The 18141-nt window shown below is 43.3% G+C and overlaps 3 protein-coding genes across 3 annotated transcripts in view; 2 read left to right on the top strand and 1 right to left on the bottom strand.

The window, feature by feature from the left end:
* SLC1A6 (solute carrier family 1 member 6) overlaps positions 1 to 18141 on the bottom strand; it is a 161603-nt gene that overhangs the window by 121536 nt on the left and 21926 nt on the right. The window lies entirely within an intron of this gene.
* On the top strand, positions 328 to 1278 carry LOC110142719 (olfactory receptor 1I1-like). The gene has a single exon (XM_020902040.2). It carries the CDS (start codon positions 328 to 330, stop codon positions 1276 to 1278), a length of 951 nt encoding a protein of 316 aa, XP_020757699.2.
* Positions 11365 to 12307, top strand: LOC110142722 (olfactory receptor 1I1-like). Its single transcript, XM_020902044.2, is given in 2 exon segments — positions 11365 to 11712; positions 11714 to 12307. Coding segments are annotated over 2 exon segments (942 nt in total).

Here is an 18141-nt window from a genome sequence, read left to right as displayed (position 1 = left end):
TCCACTTTGAGCTGATTTTTGTGTATGGTGTTAAAGAATAACCTAATTTCATTTTTTTCCCATGTAGCTGTCCAGTTTTCCCAGCATCACTTGTTGAAGAGTCTGTCTTTCCAAATTTGTGTAGCCTTGCCTCCTTTGTCATAGACTAATTGACCATAGGTGCATGGGTTTATTTCTGGGTTTTCTATTCTGTTTTACTGACCTGTATTTCTGTTTTTGTGCCAGTACCACATTTTTTTATGACTGTAGCTTTGTAGTATTGTTTGATTCCCAGGTTTATGTTCTTCCCTCTGCCCTTTTCTCCTTTGTGGTAGACAACAGCTGTCCATGGAACCAGAAAACCGAACAGCAGTCTCAGAATTCCTCCTCCTGGGACTCTCAGAAAAGCCAGAGCATCAGATCTTCCTCTTTGGGCTGTTCCTATTCATGTACCTGGTCACCATCTTTGGAAACCTGCTCATCATCCTGGCCATCATCACAGACTCACACCTCCACACACCCATGTACTTCTTCCTCTCCAACTTGTCCCTCATCGACATCTTCTTCTCTTCTACCACTGTCCCCAAAATGTTGGTGAACCTCTGGACACAGAGCAAAGCCATCCTCTTTGCAGGCTGTCTTGCCCAGATGTATGCCTTCCACCTGTTTGGGACCATGGACAGCTTCCTCCTGGCTGTGATGGCCATTGACCGGTTCATGGCCATTGTCCACCCTCTGCGCTACTTGACCATCATGAGTCCCCGTGTGTGTGGGCTGCTGGTGGTGGGGTCATGGCTGATCACCAACCTCCAGTCCATTGTCCACACCAGCCTCATGGCTCAGCTGACCTTCTGCGCTGGCTCTGAAATCCCCCACTTCTTCTGTGACCTCATGCCCCTGCTGAAGCTCTCCTGCTCAGACACACACACCAATGAGCTGGTGATCTTTGCTTTCGGCATTGTCATGGGCATCAGCCCTCTTGTGTGCAAAGTCTTCTCTTACACTTGCATTTTTCGGACGATCTTCAGGATCCCTTCTGCTCTGGGCAAATGGAAAGCCTTCTCCACTTGTGGCTCACACCTCACTGTGGTGACACTATTCTATGGCACCATCTTTGCCGTGTACCTTCAGCCGGCATCTCCCACTTCCTCCCAGAAGGATAAGGCAGCTGCCCTGATGTATGCTGTGATCATTCCCATGCTGAACCCCTTTATCTACAGCCTAAGGAACAAGGACATGAAGGCAGCCCTGAGGAAGCTGGGTGGCAAAGTAGCCCCCATCAGTCCTAGGGCAGAATAGCTGTTCAGCACCTGCCATGTTCCAGGACCGCAGTTTAGTGCATGGGACACTGAAACACATCCGTTGTTGCTCTCAAGGCATTCAGAGTCTGGTATGGAATAGAGATCTGTCAGTATATCACCACAGGTCAACACGGTAAATGTGTCTGTCATAAGAGATGAATGAAGTGCTGCAGGAAAGAAAAGATGTGCATTTTCCCCATGGTTTATCTTCTTCCTGAAGGTCAGAGTAGGAGATTTTGAAGTAGCCTTAAACTGGTCCTCCTGGGGTATCTTATAGAAATGGTACATGGATAATCCTAGTTGAATGAAAGATTAGCTACACTCAATTTTAAAGAAGATCTTTGTCTTCAATAATGTAGAAGCAACCTAAATGTCCATCAACAGAGGAATGGGTAAAGAAGATGTGGTATGTTTACACAGTGAAATATTACTCAGCCTTAAAAAGGAACAAAACAGTACCATTTGCAGAGGTGTCAATGCACCCTGAGACTGTCGCACAGAGTAAAGTAAGTCAGAAAGAGAAAAACGAGTATCATACAGTATTGCTTATATGTGGAATATAGGAAAAATGGTACAGATGAATTTATTTGCAAAGCAGAAATAGAGACACAGACATAAACAACAAACTTATGCACACCAAGGGGGCATGGGAAGTGGGAGGGACTGGGGAACTGGGACTGATATATTGACATATTGACACTGTGTATAAAATGGATAACTAATGCGAATCTACTGTATATGACACGGATCTCTGCTCAGTGCTCTGCGGTAACATACACGGGAAGCAAGTATAAAAGAGACAGGATGTATGTATATGTGTAACTGATTCGCTTTGCTATACAGCAGAAACTAACACAATGTTTAAAGCAACTATACTCCAATAAAAGTGAAAAATAAATGGTCTGTGTCTTAAAAAAAAAATATGTGTTACATATCAACCAATTACATCACCATGCTTCCTAAGTGACTTGAGGAAGGACTCTGAGAACATGAGATGAGCTCATGTGCTATCCGATTCAGCAGTCATCAACCTCAATCTCACAGGGGGCCTAGTGGTCCTGACTTTGCATGGGGATCACTGTCATCATCAGGCCTCCCATGTCCCCCACACTGGGACATAGGAGATGCTAGCATTGGATCGTGGAGATCATGATTCAGCAGGCTGACACTGGACCCTGGAATCTGCCTTCTTAACAGGCTGCCCAGGTGGTCCTGAAGCAGGCAGCACACAGACCCCAGCAGGAGCACACTGGCCCTGAACTAGCCACAGAGTCCATGTGTTTCCTGTGATTCCACCCAATATGATTCTACAGGCGCTGTCAGCAACAAGTGGATGCGGTGGGCTGGGCTCCATGAAGAGGTTGGATTAGGGGCTGAATTGTGTCCCCCAAAAAGATATGTCTCAGTCTAACCCCTAGTACCTCAGAAAGTGACCATTTCTGAAAATAGGGTCTTTGCAAAGTAATCAAGTTATAACAAGGTCATGAGGGTCCTAATCCACTGTAACTGGTATCCTTATTAAAAAGGTAGAATTTGGACACAGACATGCACCCATGGAAAAATCCGCGTGAAGACCAAGGAAGAGATCAAGGTGATGCTTCTAAAAGCCAAGGAATGCCAGAGATTTCCATTAAACCAAAATCTTAGAGAGAGGCATGAACAGATTCTTCCTCACAGTTCCCAGAAGGAACTCTGTGTGTGTGTGTGTGTGTGTGTGTGTGTGTGTGTGTGTGTGTGTGTTTACGTCTGTGTAGAAACTCTGGAAGGTTACACAAAAGCCACTAAGAGATTATTCCTTGAGGGGCCTTGCTAAGAACTGGATGAATAAGGATCTGGATTGGGGAACAACATTTCATTATTCCATTGCAAGAATATTTTTTTTATTTTATTGAGTAGAGTTGTGTTAGTTTCAGGTGTACACCAAAGTGACTCAGTAATACATACACATATATGCATTCTTTTTCAGATTCTTTTATCATATAGATTATTGTAGAATATTGAGTAGAGAGTTCCTGTGCTATACAGTGAGTCCTTATTGATCATCTGTTTTATACATGGTAGTGTGCATATATTAATCCCAAACTCCTAATTTATTCCTCCTGCCCCACATTTCCATTTGGTAACCATAAGTTTGTTTTTGAACTCTGTGAGTTTGTTTCTGTTTTGCAAATAGTTTCACTTGCTTCCCATGTAACGTGTGAGTGCTCAGTTACTTCAGTCGTGTCCAGCTCTTTGTGACCCCATGGACTGTAGCCCTCCAGGCACCTTTGTCCATGGAATTCCCCTGGCAAGAATACTAGAGTAGGTTGCCATGCCCTCCTCCAGGGGATCTTCCTGACCCAGGGATGAAACCACAGCTCTTACATCTCCTGCATTGGCAGGTGGGTACTTTACCACTAGTATCACCATAGTTTTACTTATACTAGTTTCACTTGTAATAGTTTCACTTCACTTATATCATTTTTTAGGTTCCACATATAAGTGATATCATATATTTTTCTCTCTGATTACTTAGCATGATAACCTCTAGTTCCATCCATATTACAGCAAATGGCATTATTTCATTCTTTTCTATGGCTAATTTATCATATGATTCCACAGTCTTATTCATGGATATATGTCCAGAGAAAAACCATAATTCTAAAAGATACTTGCACCCCAATGTTCATTACAGTAGTACTTACAATAGCCAAGACATGGAATCAACTTAACATCTATTAACAGAGGAATGGATAAAGAAAATGTGGTGCATGAAAAATTTCTTAACCAAGAGTCAGTATTTACACATTTTAAAAAGTTAATATTTCTAAGACATTAAAAAGCCAGTTGGGGAGAAGGTAAAAATAGAAGGATCCAGAAGATAAAAAGCCCCCACCCCCAGGGAAACAGAAATGGGAGGCATGACATAGGAACACAAACACCAAAGAATGAAGTCCACAAACACTTCTGATTCAAGAGTTGAAGAGAAATCCCTTAATCCCCATTCAAAAATAAGCTTGGTCTCCTCTGGAAAGAAAAGGAAATACATACCCATCTAAATGCAGAGTTCCAAAGAATAGTAAAGAGAGATAAGAAAGCCTTCCTAAGTGATCAATGCAAAGAAATAAAGGAAAACAATAGAATGGGAAAGACTAGAGATCTCTTCAAGAAAATTAGAGATACCAAGGGAATGTTTCATGCAAAGATGGGAACAATAAAGGACAGAAATGGTATGGACCTAACAGAAGCAGAAGATAATAAGAAGAGGTGGCAAGAATACACAGAAGAACTATACAAAAAAGATCTTCATGACCTGGATAACCATGATGGTGTGATCTCTCACCTAGAGCCAGACATCCTGGAATGCAAAGTCAAGTGGGCCTTACAAAGCATCACTACGAACAAAGCTGGTAGAGGTGATGGAATTCCAGCTAAGCTGTTTCAAATCCTAAAAGATGATGCTGTTAAAGTGATGCACTCAATAGGCCAGCAAATTTGGAAAACTCAGCAGTGGCCACAGGACTGGAAAAGGTCAGTTTTTATTCCAATCCCAAAGAAAGGCAATGCCAAAAAATGTTCAAACTACCACAAAATTGCACTCATCTCACATGCTAGCAAAGTAATGCTCAACATTCTTCAACCTAGGCTTCAACAGTACATGACCCGAGAACTTCCGGACATTCAAGCTGGATTTAGAAAAGGCAGAGGAACCAGAGATCAAATTGTCAACATCTGTTGGATCATTGAAAAAGCACGAGAATTCCAGAAAAACATCTATTTCTGCTTCATTGACTACAGTAAAGTCTTTGGCTGTGTGGATCACAACAAACTGTGGAAAAACTCTTAAAGAGGTAGGAATTCCAGACCACCTTACCTGCCTCCTGAGAAGCCTGCCTGCAGGTCAAGAAGAAACAAAACTGGACATGGAACAATGGACTGGTTCCAAATAGGAAAAGGAGTACATCAAGGCTGTATATTGTCACCTTGTTTATTTAATTTATATGCAGAATACATCATGCAAAATGCTGGACTGGATGAAACACAAGCTGGAATCAAGATTGCAGGGAGAAATATCAATAACCTCAGATAGGCAGATGACACCACCCTTATGGCAGAAAGCAAAGAGCAACTAAAGAACCTCTTGATGAAAGTGAAAGAAGAGAGTGAAAAAGCTGGCTTAAAATTCAACATCCAAAAAATGAAGATCATGGCATCCGGTCCCATCACTTCACAGCAAATAGACAGGGAAACAATGGAAACTTTGAGAGACTTTATTTTCTTGGGCTCCAAAATCACTGTAGATGGTGACTGCAGCCATGAAATTAAAAGATGCCTGCTCCTTGGAAGGAAAGGTATGACAAATCTAGATAGCATATTAAAAAGCAGAGACATTACTTTGCCAAAAAAGGTCCATCTAGTCAAAGCTATGGTTTTTCCAGTAGTCATGTACGGATGTGAGAGTTGGACCATAAAGAAAGATGAGTGCCAAAGAATTGATGCTTTTGAAATGTGGTGTTGGAGAAGATTCTTGAAAGTTCCTTGGACTGCAAGATCAAACCAGTCAGTCCTAAAGGAAATCAGTCCTATACATTCATTGGAAAGACTGATGCTGAGGCTGAAGCTCCAATACTTTGGCTACCTGAGGCAAAGAAGTGACTCATTGGAAAAGACCCTGATGCTGGGAAATATTGAAGGCAGGAGGAGAAGGGGATGACAGGATGCGATGGCTGGATGGCATCACCGACTCAATAAACATAAGTTTGAGCAAGTTCTGGGAGTTGGTGATGGACAGGGAAGCCTGGTATGCTGCAGTCCTTGGGGTCACAAAGAGTTGGATATGACTGAGCAACTGAACTGATACTGATTTGTGCAGCATAAATTTATTGATTACTTTGCAGGAGCTTTCACTGGTGAACTTAACTGTATAAGTTCCCTATCCTCCTGGAGTTTCCTTCATGATGGAATGAGTGAAAGGACATATATTCAGGCACCTGAGCACCCTGGGGAGGGGCTTGAACCTCCAGACCACCCTGCATGGGAACTGCCATGAGGTTCAGTTTGGGCTGGGAAGGGACACTAGGGGGTTTTCTAGTGAGAATGTATCCTTAGTGGAGTGTATCCTCCACTTTTTCACCCATTATCCCAAAGTGCCCATACGCCAGACAACAGGTCACAAGTGGCAAGAATACAAACAAGACAATTAGCATCTTCCTTGTTAACAAGGAGCCATGGGATTAAAATGCCCAAGAGCCCTCAAACTCTAAATACCCTGCTGTGACCCTGTTCGCATACCCCAGCTGGGGTGGGAATACATGATTCCCTCCTCTACACCACAGACATCAGACTCCCCTCAGAGGTCACAGCTGAGGGGTCTCCTCACGTCTTTCCCAGTGTCTTAGCATTGACCTCAGAATCCTATGGGATCCAGTGGAGACGGAGTCTGCCAAGACCATTCTCTTGGTAACACCCTCCTGGTAAGTCAGCCAAGGATGGAGAACAGGAGTGAACTGGAGGGGCTGGGGAAGAGGAACTGCATCTCTTCCTGAAAGGAGAGAGACTGTGAGGGAAGAGGGAGAATGAGAAAAAGAAGAGGGACTGAGAGCAATTCTATATTCTCTGGGAGGGCAAAAGGTACAGAGGACAAACTCACTGTGGCTAGTCATGTGCAGAAAAAGCATTTAGGGTCTGTGGATGGAGGTCACCATAAAACAGTTTTCTCCAAAGCTGAGGTTCTTCAAGTACAGTCCTGGACCAGTAGCAGCTGTGTCCCCTGAGAACTTCCTAGAACTATTGTTTCTCAAGCCCCCTCCCAGGCCCTCCAAGGCATGGGCACAGATACCTGGGTTTTAACCGGCTCCCTAGGTGGCACTGAGGTACACTCAAGGCTGAGAACCACCGCCCTAGTGCAAGCAAGGGCTTCAACAACCAAAGACAGCTGGAAACGTGTAGCCAGGAAGGGACTCACAGTAGTACAGGCTGCCCAGAGAAGCCTGAGCATCACCCTATAAAAACCTCAAACCCAACTCTAAAAACCCTTGAAAATTAATTAAATCTCTGCTGGAGATCTCTTGAGGTTACCCAGGAAGAGCTTGCGCTGCTAACTTTTCTAAAGCTCCCTTTCATACCTGTTCACCTTCCATGGTCCTGCTCCTCATAGCAGGGATTAGCATCTCTTCCTTGTTCTCAAAACACCATGGAGTCACCTATCACCTTTCTTATACCGATCAAACTATATACTTTGTTGTCCCATTTACTTCAGCAAACCTTAAATCTTTCTATAAACCAATGTTCTTGGAAGGCACGTAGATAAGAATCTAAAACACTTGTAATTGAAGAGGATGACTTAGAACATGTTGGGAGAGTTTGACTATGAAACACCACTGCTCCTAGGGTGTGAGTGGCCATACTCAGAAGCAATGGAGTTTGAGAGTGAAAATAAATCTCAGTTCAACTAAGAGCCCAACCACCTGCAGGTTGAGTGCCCAGAACATCTCTCTCAGCCCCCATCTTTTTTTTTTTTTACTGCACCACCTGGCATGTGGGTTCAGACCAGGAACTGAACCCATGACCTCTGCAGTGGAAGCATGGAAGTGTGGATTCTTAACCACTACTCTGCCAGAGAAGTCCCAGCCCCAGTCTGTCTATTATCAGTTGTGGTCAACACCATATACCTCTCAGAGTCATTGTGAAATCTACACATGAAGAAACTCTGGGGACTTCCCTGGTGGTCCATTGGTTAAGACTCTGCATCTCCAATGCAGGGAATGCAGGTTCAATCCCTTGTCAGGGACCTAAGAATCCACATGCCATGTAGCTCAGCCAAAAAAATAAAACAAAATTTTTTAAGAAATAAAGTGTTGCTCCTTAGAAGTCTCAACACTTTTGTTGTCATTAAATGCCTCAGATATGTATTTGTCAGAAATTGGTTTTAAGACCAGAGGACTTAACCAGGTAAGAAAAGAGGGCAGCATCCCACTGCTGGGCATACACACCAAGGAAACCAGAATTGAAAGAGACACATGTACCCCAATGTTCATCGTGGCACTGTTTATAATAGGCAGGACATGGAAGCAACCTAGATGTCCATCGGCAGACGAATAGATAAGAAAGCTGTGGTACATATACACAATGGAATATTACTCAGCCATTAAAAAGAATGCATTTGAATCAGTTCTAATGAGGTGGATGAAACTGGAGCCTATTATACAAAATGAAGTAAATCAGAAAGAAAAACACCAATACAGTATATTAACGCATATATATGGAATTTAAAAAGATGGTAACGATGACCCTCTATGTGAGACAGCAGAAGAGACACAGATGTAAAGAACAGACTTTTGGACTCTGTGGGAGAAGGCGAGGGTGGGATAATTTGAAAGAATAGCATTGAAACGTATATTACCATATGTGAAATAGATCACCAGTCCAGGTTTGATGCATGGGACAGGTTGCTCAGGGCTGGTGCACTGGGATGACCCTGAGGGATGGGATAGGGAGGGAGGTGGGAGGGGGGTTCAGGATGGGGGACACATGTACACCCATGGCTGATTCATGTCAATGATGGCAAAACCACTACAATATTGTAATTAGTCTCCTATAAAAATAAATGAATTACTTTTAAAAAATAAAGAAACGAGGGCAGCAAAGGAAAATCCTCTCATTGCTGGAGATGATATTAACATTTTACAAGGACCTGGTGAACCGTAACACATTGGCTTTTTTTTTTTCTATGCTGTCTATGTATCATAAGAGACACCTAGCACCTAATATGTTCTCTATGAGTCTTCATTAATTTAAAGGAAGGATAAACACATCCAGTGGAAAATGGAGACTTAAAGAGGCAAACGCAACCAAGTTTTGGTGGTCTTGTATGAATCTGCTTTCTCTGAACTTTCTATATGAACCTGATTTTTGTTGTACAATTGCCGAGTCGTGTCCAACTCTTTGCAACCACACGGACTGCAGCACGCCAGGCCTCTCTGTCCCTCACCATCTCCTGAAGTTTGCCCAAGTCCATGTCCATGAACCTGCTAGCTCCCAATAAATAATGAGAACTTTCTAAATAGATGGGGAAACAAAACTAGGATCAAACTCATTGTCAGCTTAAAATGTGTGAATGAGAATAGTATCAGGCATGATGACGTGTTGGCATTTCTTTAACACTTGCTCTCTCCTGTTCATTCCTTCGGTCCATATTTTCATATCAGTTCATGTCAGAGTGTTATTTTACAAACTCACTCTTCTGTCATCATATTAACTCCAGGAGCATGCATGTAGGACATTCTGCTTTTTGTCAACTGACACTTGATCACACCTTTCTTGTTGTCATGGAAACGGCTTATCTTTGAATAGCCCAGGCTGCATCTGGAAGTTTTCATTTTGAATAAACTTTCTGAACATCTGTTTGACATGATACAACAGTGTATATTTTACTGAGGGTGCAAAACTGTTTCAAGGAGCAGTGATGGTTGGTCTAGATCATATGAAAATACAGAATTTCTTGTCCTGCGATGGTACTGCTGAGACCAAAGATACTTCCAAAATGCCACTAGTTTTTTGTTTTTAAATATATATTTTGTTTATTTGGCTGTGCCGGGTCTTAGTTGTGGCACACGGGCATGTGAACTCAACTCTTAAGTTGCGGCCTGCAGACTCCTAGGTTGCAGCATGTGGGATCTAGTTCCCTGGTCAGTAATTGAACTGGGGCCCCTGCACTGGGAGCATGATGTCTTAGCCACTGGACTACCAGGGAAGTCCCCAAAATGCCATTAGCTTTAAAGCTCCAGGTATTCTTTTGTTAGTGTGAAAGCTCTCTATAAAACTTCCACTTTACCAGCATTCTTGGGTTCATTCAAAGTCACTGTTTCCCCTGAAAACATGTGACTACTGTCCCAGTGCACTGAATGCTTGAGGCCAGGGGCCTACTCACTAGCTTGCTGAAACATTTCTGCTCAGTTGAGTCATTTTAAATAATGCCAAACCTGATCATGCTGATTGCAGTTGCTGCTACAAATGTATTGTTTAAATAATACTATAAAAATTAACAAACTATAAGAGAAAGGAGGAAGGAAGGATGGAATAGAGGGAGAGAGGGAAGGAAGGGGAAGGGAGAGAAGGAATGGGAAATATGATTTAATGAAATTCAAATTGTATGCTTTGTAAAGACTTAATAAAAAAAGGAATCATTTTAAAAACCTGTCAAAATAGATGTGAGCAAGGTAATGGAAGGCAATTTGGATGTAGAAGTATAAAAATCTGAAAGGATTCTGTACCCAGATTGTTTTGCAAGGATCCTTAATTCCTTGTTCCACATTCATGAAAAAAAAACAGAACACAGATTTCAGCCTATGTATATAGCTAAGGCAAGGCAGCTGATACAGATCCACCACCAATTTCCTCATACTAGAAAAGATCTTGGTCTTCACCAAAAAATCCAGTGAATAAATTTACATACTGGACTCAAGTTAAAATGTGAAAGGTATGTTTGTCCACTTTATGTTTCCACTCTTTTGCTGGAGTTTTCTACACTGGTCCTCATCACAACAAATGAGAAGGGGTCTACCTAGTCATCACCTGGGAGCAGATCATAAGTGTCCCTAATGAACTTAGGGTTCATTGGATGTTTCATAAAAATGCTATTTATCCTTATCTCCCTAGTCATGAACCCAAAAGAGATGCTAAAATCATGTCTTATTGGAAGAGGAGAGGATGATGAGATGGAAGAGGAGAGGATAGGAAAGGAGGAAAGGAAAGAGAGAAAGATGAAGGGGAAAGAAGAGAAAGAAGATGATCAGGTTTGGATTTGATTTCTCTCAATTTGATCTTCTATGAAGCTTGGCTCCACTGAAGAGAAATGAGGGTATTTATGAACAATACCTAAATTGTCCCAAAACAACTAAGTCAGACATTTGAGACTATCCATTCTCAGACAAAGATGGCTTTCCTTGGGGAAACAGAAATCCATGGAAGGGAGCTGCAAGAATCCCATCGGTTTTCACAGAACACACAGGTTTTCAGGGAGCTGAGATGGAACTCCATCTCTGACTCCAAGTTTTATGTCTCTCATCTTCCTCCTTTTCTCCTTCGCGGTAGACAAAAGCTGTCCATGGAACCAGAAAACCAAACAGCAGTCTCAGAATTCCTCCTCCTGGGACTCTCGGAAAAGCCAGAGCATCAGATCTTCCTCTTTGGGATGTTCCTGCCCATGTACCTGGTCACCATCTTTGGAAACCTGCTCATCATCCTGGCCATCATCACAGACTCACACCTCCACACACCCATGTACTTCTTCCTCTGTAACCTGTCCCTCACTGACATCTTCTTCTCTTCCACCACCATCCCCAAGATGCTGGTGAACCTCTGGACTCAGAGCAAAGCCATCCCCTTTGCAGGCTGTCTTGCCCAGATGTATGCCTTCCACCTGTTTGGGACCATGGACAGCTTCCTCCTGGCCTGTGATGGCCATTGATCGGTTCATGGCCATTGTCCACCCTCTGCGCTACTTGACCATCATGAGTCCCCGTGTGTGTGGGCTGCTGGTGGTGGGGTCATGGCTGATCACCAACCTCCAGTCCATTGTCCACACCAGCCTCATGGCTCAGCTGACCTTCTGCGCTGGCTCTGAAATCCCCCACTTCTTCTGTGACCTCATGCCCCTGCTGAAGCTCTCCTGCTCAGACACACACACCAATGAGCTGGTGATCTTTGCTTTTGGCATCATCATGGGCATCAGCCCTCTCACATGCATCCTCCTCTCTTATATCTGCATATTCTGGATGGTCTTCAGGATCCCTTCTGCTCAGGGCAAATGGAAAGCCTTCTCCACTTGTGGCTCACACCTCACTGTGGTGACTCTATTCTATGGCACCATCTTTGCCGTGTACCTGCAGCCAGCATCTCCCACCTCCTCGCAGAAGGACAAGGCGGCTGCCTTGATGTGTGGGGTGGTCATCCCCATGTTGAACCCCTTTATCTACAGCCTAAGGAACAAGAACATGAAGACAGCTCTGAGGAAAGTATTCAGCAAAGCAGCTACCTCTCAGTCCTAGTACAGAAAAGTTGTTCAGAGCCTACCATGTTCCAGGACCACTGTTCAGTTCCTGGGACACAAGGATGCACCCTGTTTCTGCCCTCAAAACATTCAGTCTGGAGGCTGATAGAGACATGTCAATAAATCATCACAGAGCAACATGGTGATTGTGTCAACAGAGATGAATGAAGTGCTGCAGGAAGGGAAAGATATGTATTTTCCCCATGATCTCTTTCCCCTTAAGATCAGAGCAGAGGAGACTTTGAAGTAGCCTTAAACTCTCTGAGGTGTTGAGCTCATAGCATTGCTCCTTGTTGAAGGAAAGATTAGCTGTGCCCAATTTTAATAATAATAAAGACAATGAGTATTAGCCAGGTGCATTACATCACCATGCTTTCTATGACTTAGGGAAGGACTTTGAGAGCATCTGTTGAGATGAACTGACTCGCTATTGGACTCAGCAGCCACTATTCTCAGTCTTACATGGAGTCTGGTGGTTTGACTTTGCAGGAGGACCACTGTCATCAATAGACCTCCCATGTCCCCCAGATTGGGACTTAGGAGATGATGACATTTGGATCATGGTGATTGTGATTCAGCAGGCTGACTGGACCCTAGTGCTACAGGTGCTATCAACAACAAGCAGATGGGCAGCCTGGGTTACACAGAGACTTAGAATTAGGGGTTGAATTGTGTACAACAAAAAATATATGTCAAAATCATATGGGTACTTCATACCCAGTACCTCTTTCTCGTTGGTGGTGTTCAGTCACTAAATCATGTCTGACTCTTTGTGACCCCAGGGACTGCAGCACACCAGGCTTGCCTGTCCTTTTCTATCTCCCAGAGTTTGTTCAAATTCATGTCCATTGAGTTGGTGATGTCATCCATCCAACCATCTCATCCTCTGTCCTCCCCTTCTCCCCCTGCCTTCAGTCTTTCCCAGCATCAGGGTCGGTTCCAATGAGTTGGATCTTCATATCAGGTGGCCAAAATATTGGAGTTTCAGCTTCAGCATCAGCCCTTCCAATGAATATTCCTTCCAAAGGCTTGATTTCCTTTAGGATTGACTGGTTTGATCTCCTTGCAGTCCAAGGGACTCTCAAGAGTCTTCTGTTGCACCACAATTTGACAGCATCAATTCTTTAGCACTCAGCCTTATTTACAGTCCAACTGTCACATCCATACATCACTCCTGGGAAAACCATAGCTTTGACTATACAGACCTTTGTTGGCAAAGTGATGTCTCTGCTTTTTAATATGCTGTCTAGGTTTGTCACAACTTTTCTTCCAAGGAGCAACCGTCTTTTAATTTTGTGGCTGCAGTCACCATCCACAGTTATTATGGAGCCCAAGAAAATAAAATCTGCCACTGGTCAGGTCATCAAGTTAAAATGAGGTCATTGGGGGAGGGGTCCTAATGACCTCATGACTGACTATCTTATAAAAAGGTATAATATGGACACAGACAGTCCCCCAAGGGAGAAGGCCACATGAAGATGAAGGCGGAGATCAAGGTGATGCTTCCACAAGCCAAAGAATGCCAGAGGTTGCCAGAAAACAACCAGAAGCTAAGAGAGAGGCATGGACAGATTCTCCTTCATACTCCCAGAAGGAAATGTGTATGTGTGTGTGTTTAGAGATAGAGATCCTGGGAAGTTATACAGAAGTCATTTAGAGGGGTTATCCATTAAGGGGACATGTTAAGAACTGGATAAATGGGGACCTGAATTAATGGACATCATTTCATTTGTCCTTGCAAGGCTACTTTCTTAACCAGGAGTTAGTATCAACACATTTTAAAAGTTAACATTTTTAAGAACTCAAAAAGCCAGTTGGGGAAAAGGTAAAACTAGAGGGATTCCAGGAAATAGAGAGACTACCTAGTGGAACAGAAGTGGGAGTTGTGACCTGGACACCCCAACACCAAAGATTCAAGTCCACCAACAATTTTTTTGATATGGACAATTTTTTAAGTCTTTACTGAATTTGCTACAATATTGCTTCTGTTTCATGTTTTGGATTTTTGGACAAAGGCATGTGGGATCATAGCTCCCTGAACAAGGATTGAACCCTCACCCTCTTCATTACAAGGCAAAATCTTAACCAGTGGACCCCTGTGACAGTCCCCAGACAACATCTTGATTCAAGCATAGAAGGGAGTACTTCCCGGTGGTCCAGAGGTTGAGACTCCCATCTCCCAATGCTTGGGGCATGGGTGCATCTTGGTCAGAGAGCCAAGATCCTGCATGCTGCACAGTGTGGGGAAAAAAAAAATAGTTGAAGAGAGATTCCCTAATCCTACTCAAGATGTGCTCTATAGGGACTGTGTGTGCTATATTTAGTGGCTCAGTTGTACCCAACTCTTTGCGACCCCCTGGACTGACCCCCGCCAGGCTCCTCTGTCCTTGGGGATTCTCCAGGCAAGAATACTGGAGTGGGTTTCCATGCCCTCCTCCAGGCAATCTTCCCAACCTAGGGATCGAACCCACCACCTTGCAGGTGGATTCTTTAGCATCTTAGCCACCAGTGAAGCCCAAGAATAATGGGAGTGGACAGCCTATCCCTTCTCCAGGGGATCTTCCCAACCCAGGAATCAAACCGGGGTCTCCTGCATTGCAGGCAGATTCTTCACCAGCTGAGCTACCAGGGAAGCCCTTGGTAGGGACTACACCAGGTTAGTGAAGACTGATCACTTCCCATGACCGACAAGAAGACATTTTAATAAGGACTGAAGCCCCTGTGCCAAGCACAGCACCTGACTTACAGTCAAGATGTGTCTGATACCTTTATTTATCCAATATACAGTTAACTGATTATTTATTAATTTCTAAGAGCTTTCATTGGTGAACTTAACAATATAAATTCCCTGTCTTTGTGGACTTTCCATCAAGGTCAGATGAGTGAAAAGACATGGACTCAAGCATCTGAGCACCCTGGGGAGGGGTATGAACCTCCAGACCACCCTGCATGGGAACTCTCATAGGGCCACAACTACTGAGCCTACACGCTCTGGCATCCACGTGCTCTGGAGACCACTCATCACAGCTAGAGAAACTCCCGTGCTGCAACAAAGATCTAGTGTGGCTAAAAAAATACTGTTTCTGTCTAGCAATGAGAGGAGTTTCCTTTCATTAAGTTTCCTTTTGTTAAAGTTTCATTTCTTACCTAGACAGGTCCCCAGTTCTCAAAGCCTGGGAACACATTATTGACCCGAACAGAACTGAGGCCTTTAAAGACAATATCTGTAAAGCGTTGAGCCTTCTCAGGTACCACAGTTTCTGTATGTGTGGGTTTTGCCACAGCTCAGACAGAGAGAGATGGAGCTGGTGAGGGGCACCAAGCCTGGAAGTGCTTGGCCTCTCATTGAGCTGAGACTTCTTTCCACTCTCTAACACTCCATTGCTTCTGAGAATGGCCATTCACACACTATGAGCAGTGGTGTTTCAAAGCTAAACTCTTGTGCTGTCAACAAGTACTAGGTTAAACTCTTTAATTACGAGTATTTTAGATTCGTATCTCTCTGCTTTCCAAGACAACTGGTCTTTGGAAACGTTTTAAGGGTTACTGACGTGTATGGGTAATCATAGGGCTTCTCTCGTGGCTCAGTGGTAAAGAATTTGCCTGACAATGCAGGAGATGTGGGTTTGATCCCTGGGTCAGGAAGATGCCCTGGAGAAGGAAATGACAACCCATTCCTGTAATTTTTGCCTGGGATATCCCATGGACAGAGGAACTTGGTGGGCTACAGTCCATGGGGTCACAAAAGAGTCAGATACAATTTAGCAACTAAACACCACCACAATGGGTAAACATAGTACATAAATCAGTCTATATAAGGAAGGTGATACGTGACCCCAAGGTGTTTCAAGAACAAAGAAAATATGCTAATACCTGCTGTTAGGAACAGGATCACTGGAGGTGAAGAGGTGGTGAAAGAGGGCTTTAGGAAGGTTAGCACCACAGGGTCTTCCTTGTTAAACTGGACAGATCTCCAACAGAGATGCAGTTACTTTACAAGGGTTGGAGTTTTTGTAGGGTGATGCTCAGGTCTATCTAGTGCTTCCCAGGTGGCACTAGTGGTAAAGAACCCACCTGCCAATGCATAAGACTAAGAGACACAAGTTTGATCCCTGGGTTGGGAAGATCCCCTGGAAGAGGGCATGGCAACCCACTCCAGTATTCTTGCCTGGAGAATCCCAAGGACAGAGGAGCCTGGAGGGCTATGGTCCGGTGGAGTTGCAAAGAGCCGGAGGAGACTGAAGCAACTCAGTATGCAGTTTTCCCTCAGTTGCATATAATACTGTGAGTCCCTTCCTGGCCACACCCTTGCAACTGCGCTTGTTGACAGGAAGTCCCTGGTTGCTCTAGGGCAGTGGTTCTCAGCCTGGACTGCACATCACTGCCACCTAGGGGACTGATGGCTCAGTCTGGGCTGGGAGGGGACACTCTGGAGAGTGGGGTCTTAGTTCTCTGACCAGCCATGTAACCCATTTCCTCTGCACCGAAAGATGGATTCTTAACCACCAGAGATGTCTCTCAAAATGAAAATATTAACATTTTACAAGGACCTGGTGAATCATGTCATGTTGAATTTTTTCTATATTGTCTATGTATCATAAGAAACAAGCATAGTGCCTAGACCCTAACACGTTCTCGATAAATCTTCATTAGCTTAAAGGAAGGATAAACACTACCCACCAGGAAATGGAGACTTGGAGAGGCAAATGCAACCAGCCTTTGGTGGTCTTGTATGAATGCAGTAAAGATCTGCTTTCTCTGGACTTTCAATATGAACGTGCTAATAATAATGGGGACTTTCTAAATAGATGGGGAAGCAAAACTAGGATCAAACTCATTCTCAACTTAAAATGTGTGAATGGGAACAGTATCAAGCATGCCTACATGTTTGCATTTCTTTAAACCTTGCTCTCTCCTGTTCATTCCTTTCATCCATATTTTCCTATCAGTTCATTTCAGAGTGTTATTTTGCAAACTCACTTTTCTTGTCATCATATTAAAATCGGGAATAAGCATGTAGCACATTCTGCTTTCTGTCAGTTAGACATCTAATCACACTTTTCTCATTGTCATGGAAACAACTTACCTTTGAATAGTCCAGGCTGGGAGTTTTTATTTTGAATAAACTTTTTGAACAGCTGATTGATAAGATACAACAGTGTATATTTTAATGCAAAACTGTTTTTAATGGGCAGTGACAGTTGCTCTAGAATATAAAAAAATATAAAATTTCTTGTCCTGCCAAGCAACTGCTGAGAGCAAATATACTTCCAAAATACCATGAGTTTTAAGGCTCCAGATAGTCTTTTGTAACTGTGAAAGCTACCTTTAAAACTTCCACTTTACCAACTTTCTGGGTTCATCCAAAGTCTCTTTTTCTGCTGAAAATATATTGACTGTTGCCACCGTATGCTGAATGCTTGAGGCCTGGAGACTAATCACTAGCTTGCTGAAACATTTCTGCTCAGATGAGTTGAGTCATTTTAAATAATCCTAAACCTGATTATGCTGATTATAGTGGCTGCTGCAAATGTATTGTGTAAATAATATGATGTTATTCCACAAGCTACAAAAGAGGAAGGAACGAAGGGAAGGAGGCAAGGAGGAAGAGAGGAAATGGGAAATGTGGTCTATGAAAATCAAATTGAATGCTTTGTAGAGTCTTAATAATAAAAAGTAATCACTAAAATATATTGCTGTCAAATTAGTTGTGAGCAAGGTAATTGAGAGCAATTTCCATATAACATTGTAAGATATACTGAGATCTGAAAGGATTCTGCACCTAGATTGGTTAGCAAGGATCATTTCTTGTTCAATGTTCATGAAACCAAC

Source organism: Odocoileus virginianus, chromosome 3 (genome assembly GCF_023699985.2).
Source record: "Odocoileus virginianus isolate 20LAN1187 ecotype Illinois chromosome 3, Ovbor_1.2, whole genome shotgun sequence".
NCBI lineage: Eukaryota > Metazoa > Chordata > Mammalia > Artiodactyla > Cervidae > Odocoileus > Odocoileus virginianus.
Note: the sequence above shows the minus strand (reverse complement) of the source record. Positions and strands in the feature narration are given on the sequence as shown.

Excerpts from the sequence above, each read along its gene's own strand:
- LOC110142719 (XM_020902040.2), top strand. The coding sequence starts at position 328 with ATGGAACCAGAAAACCGAACAGCAGTCTCAGAATTCCTCCTCCTGGGA.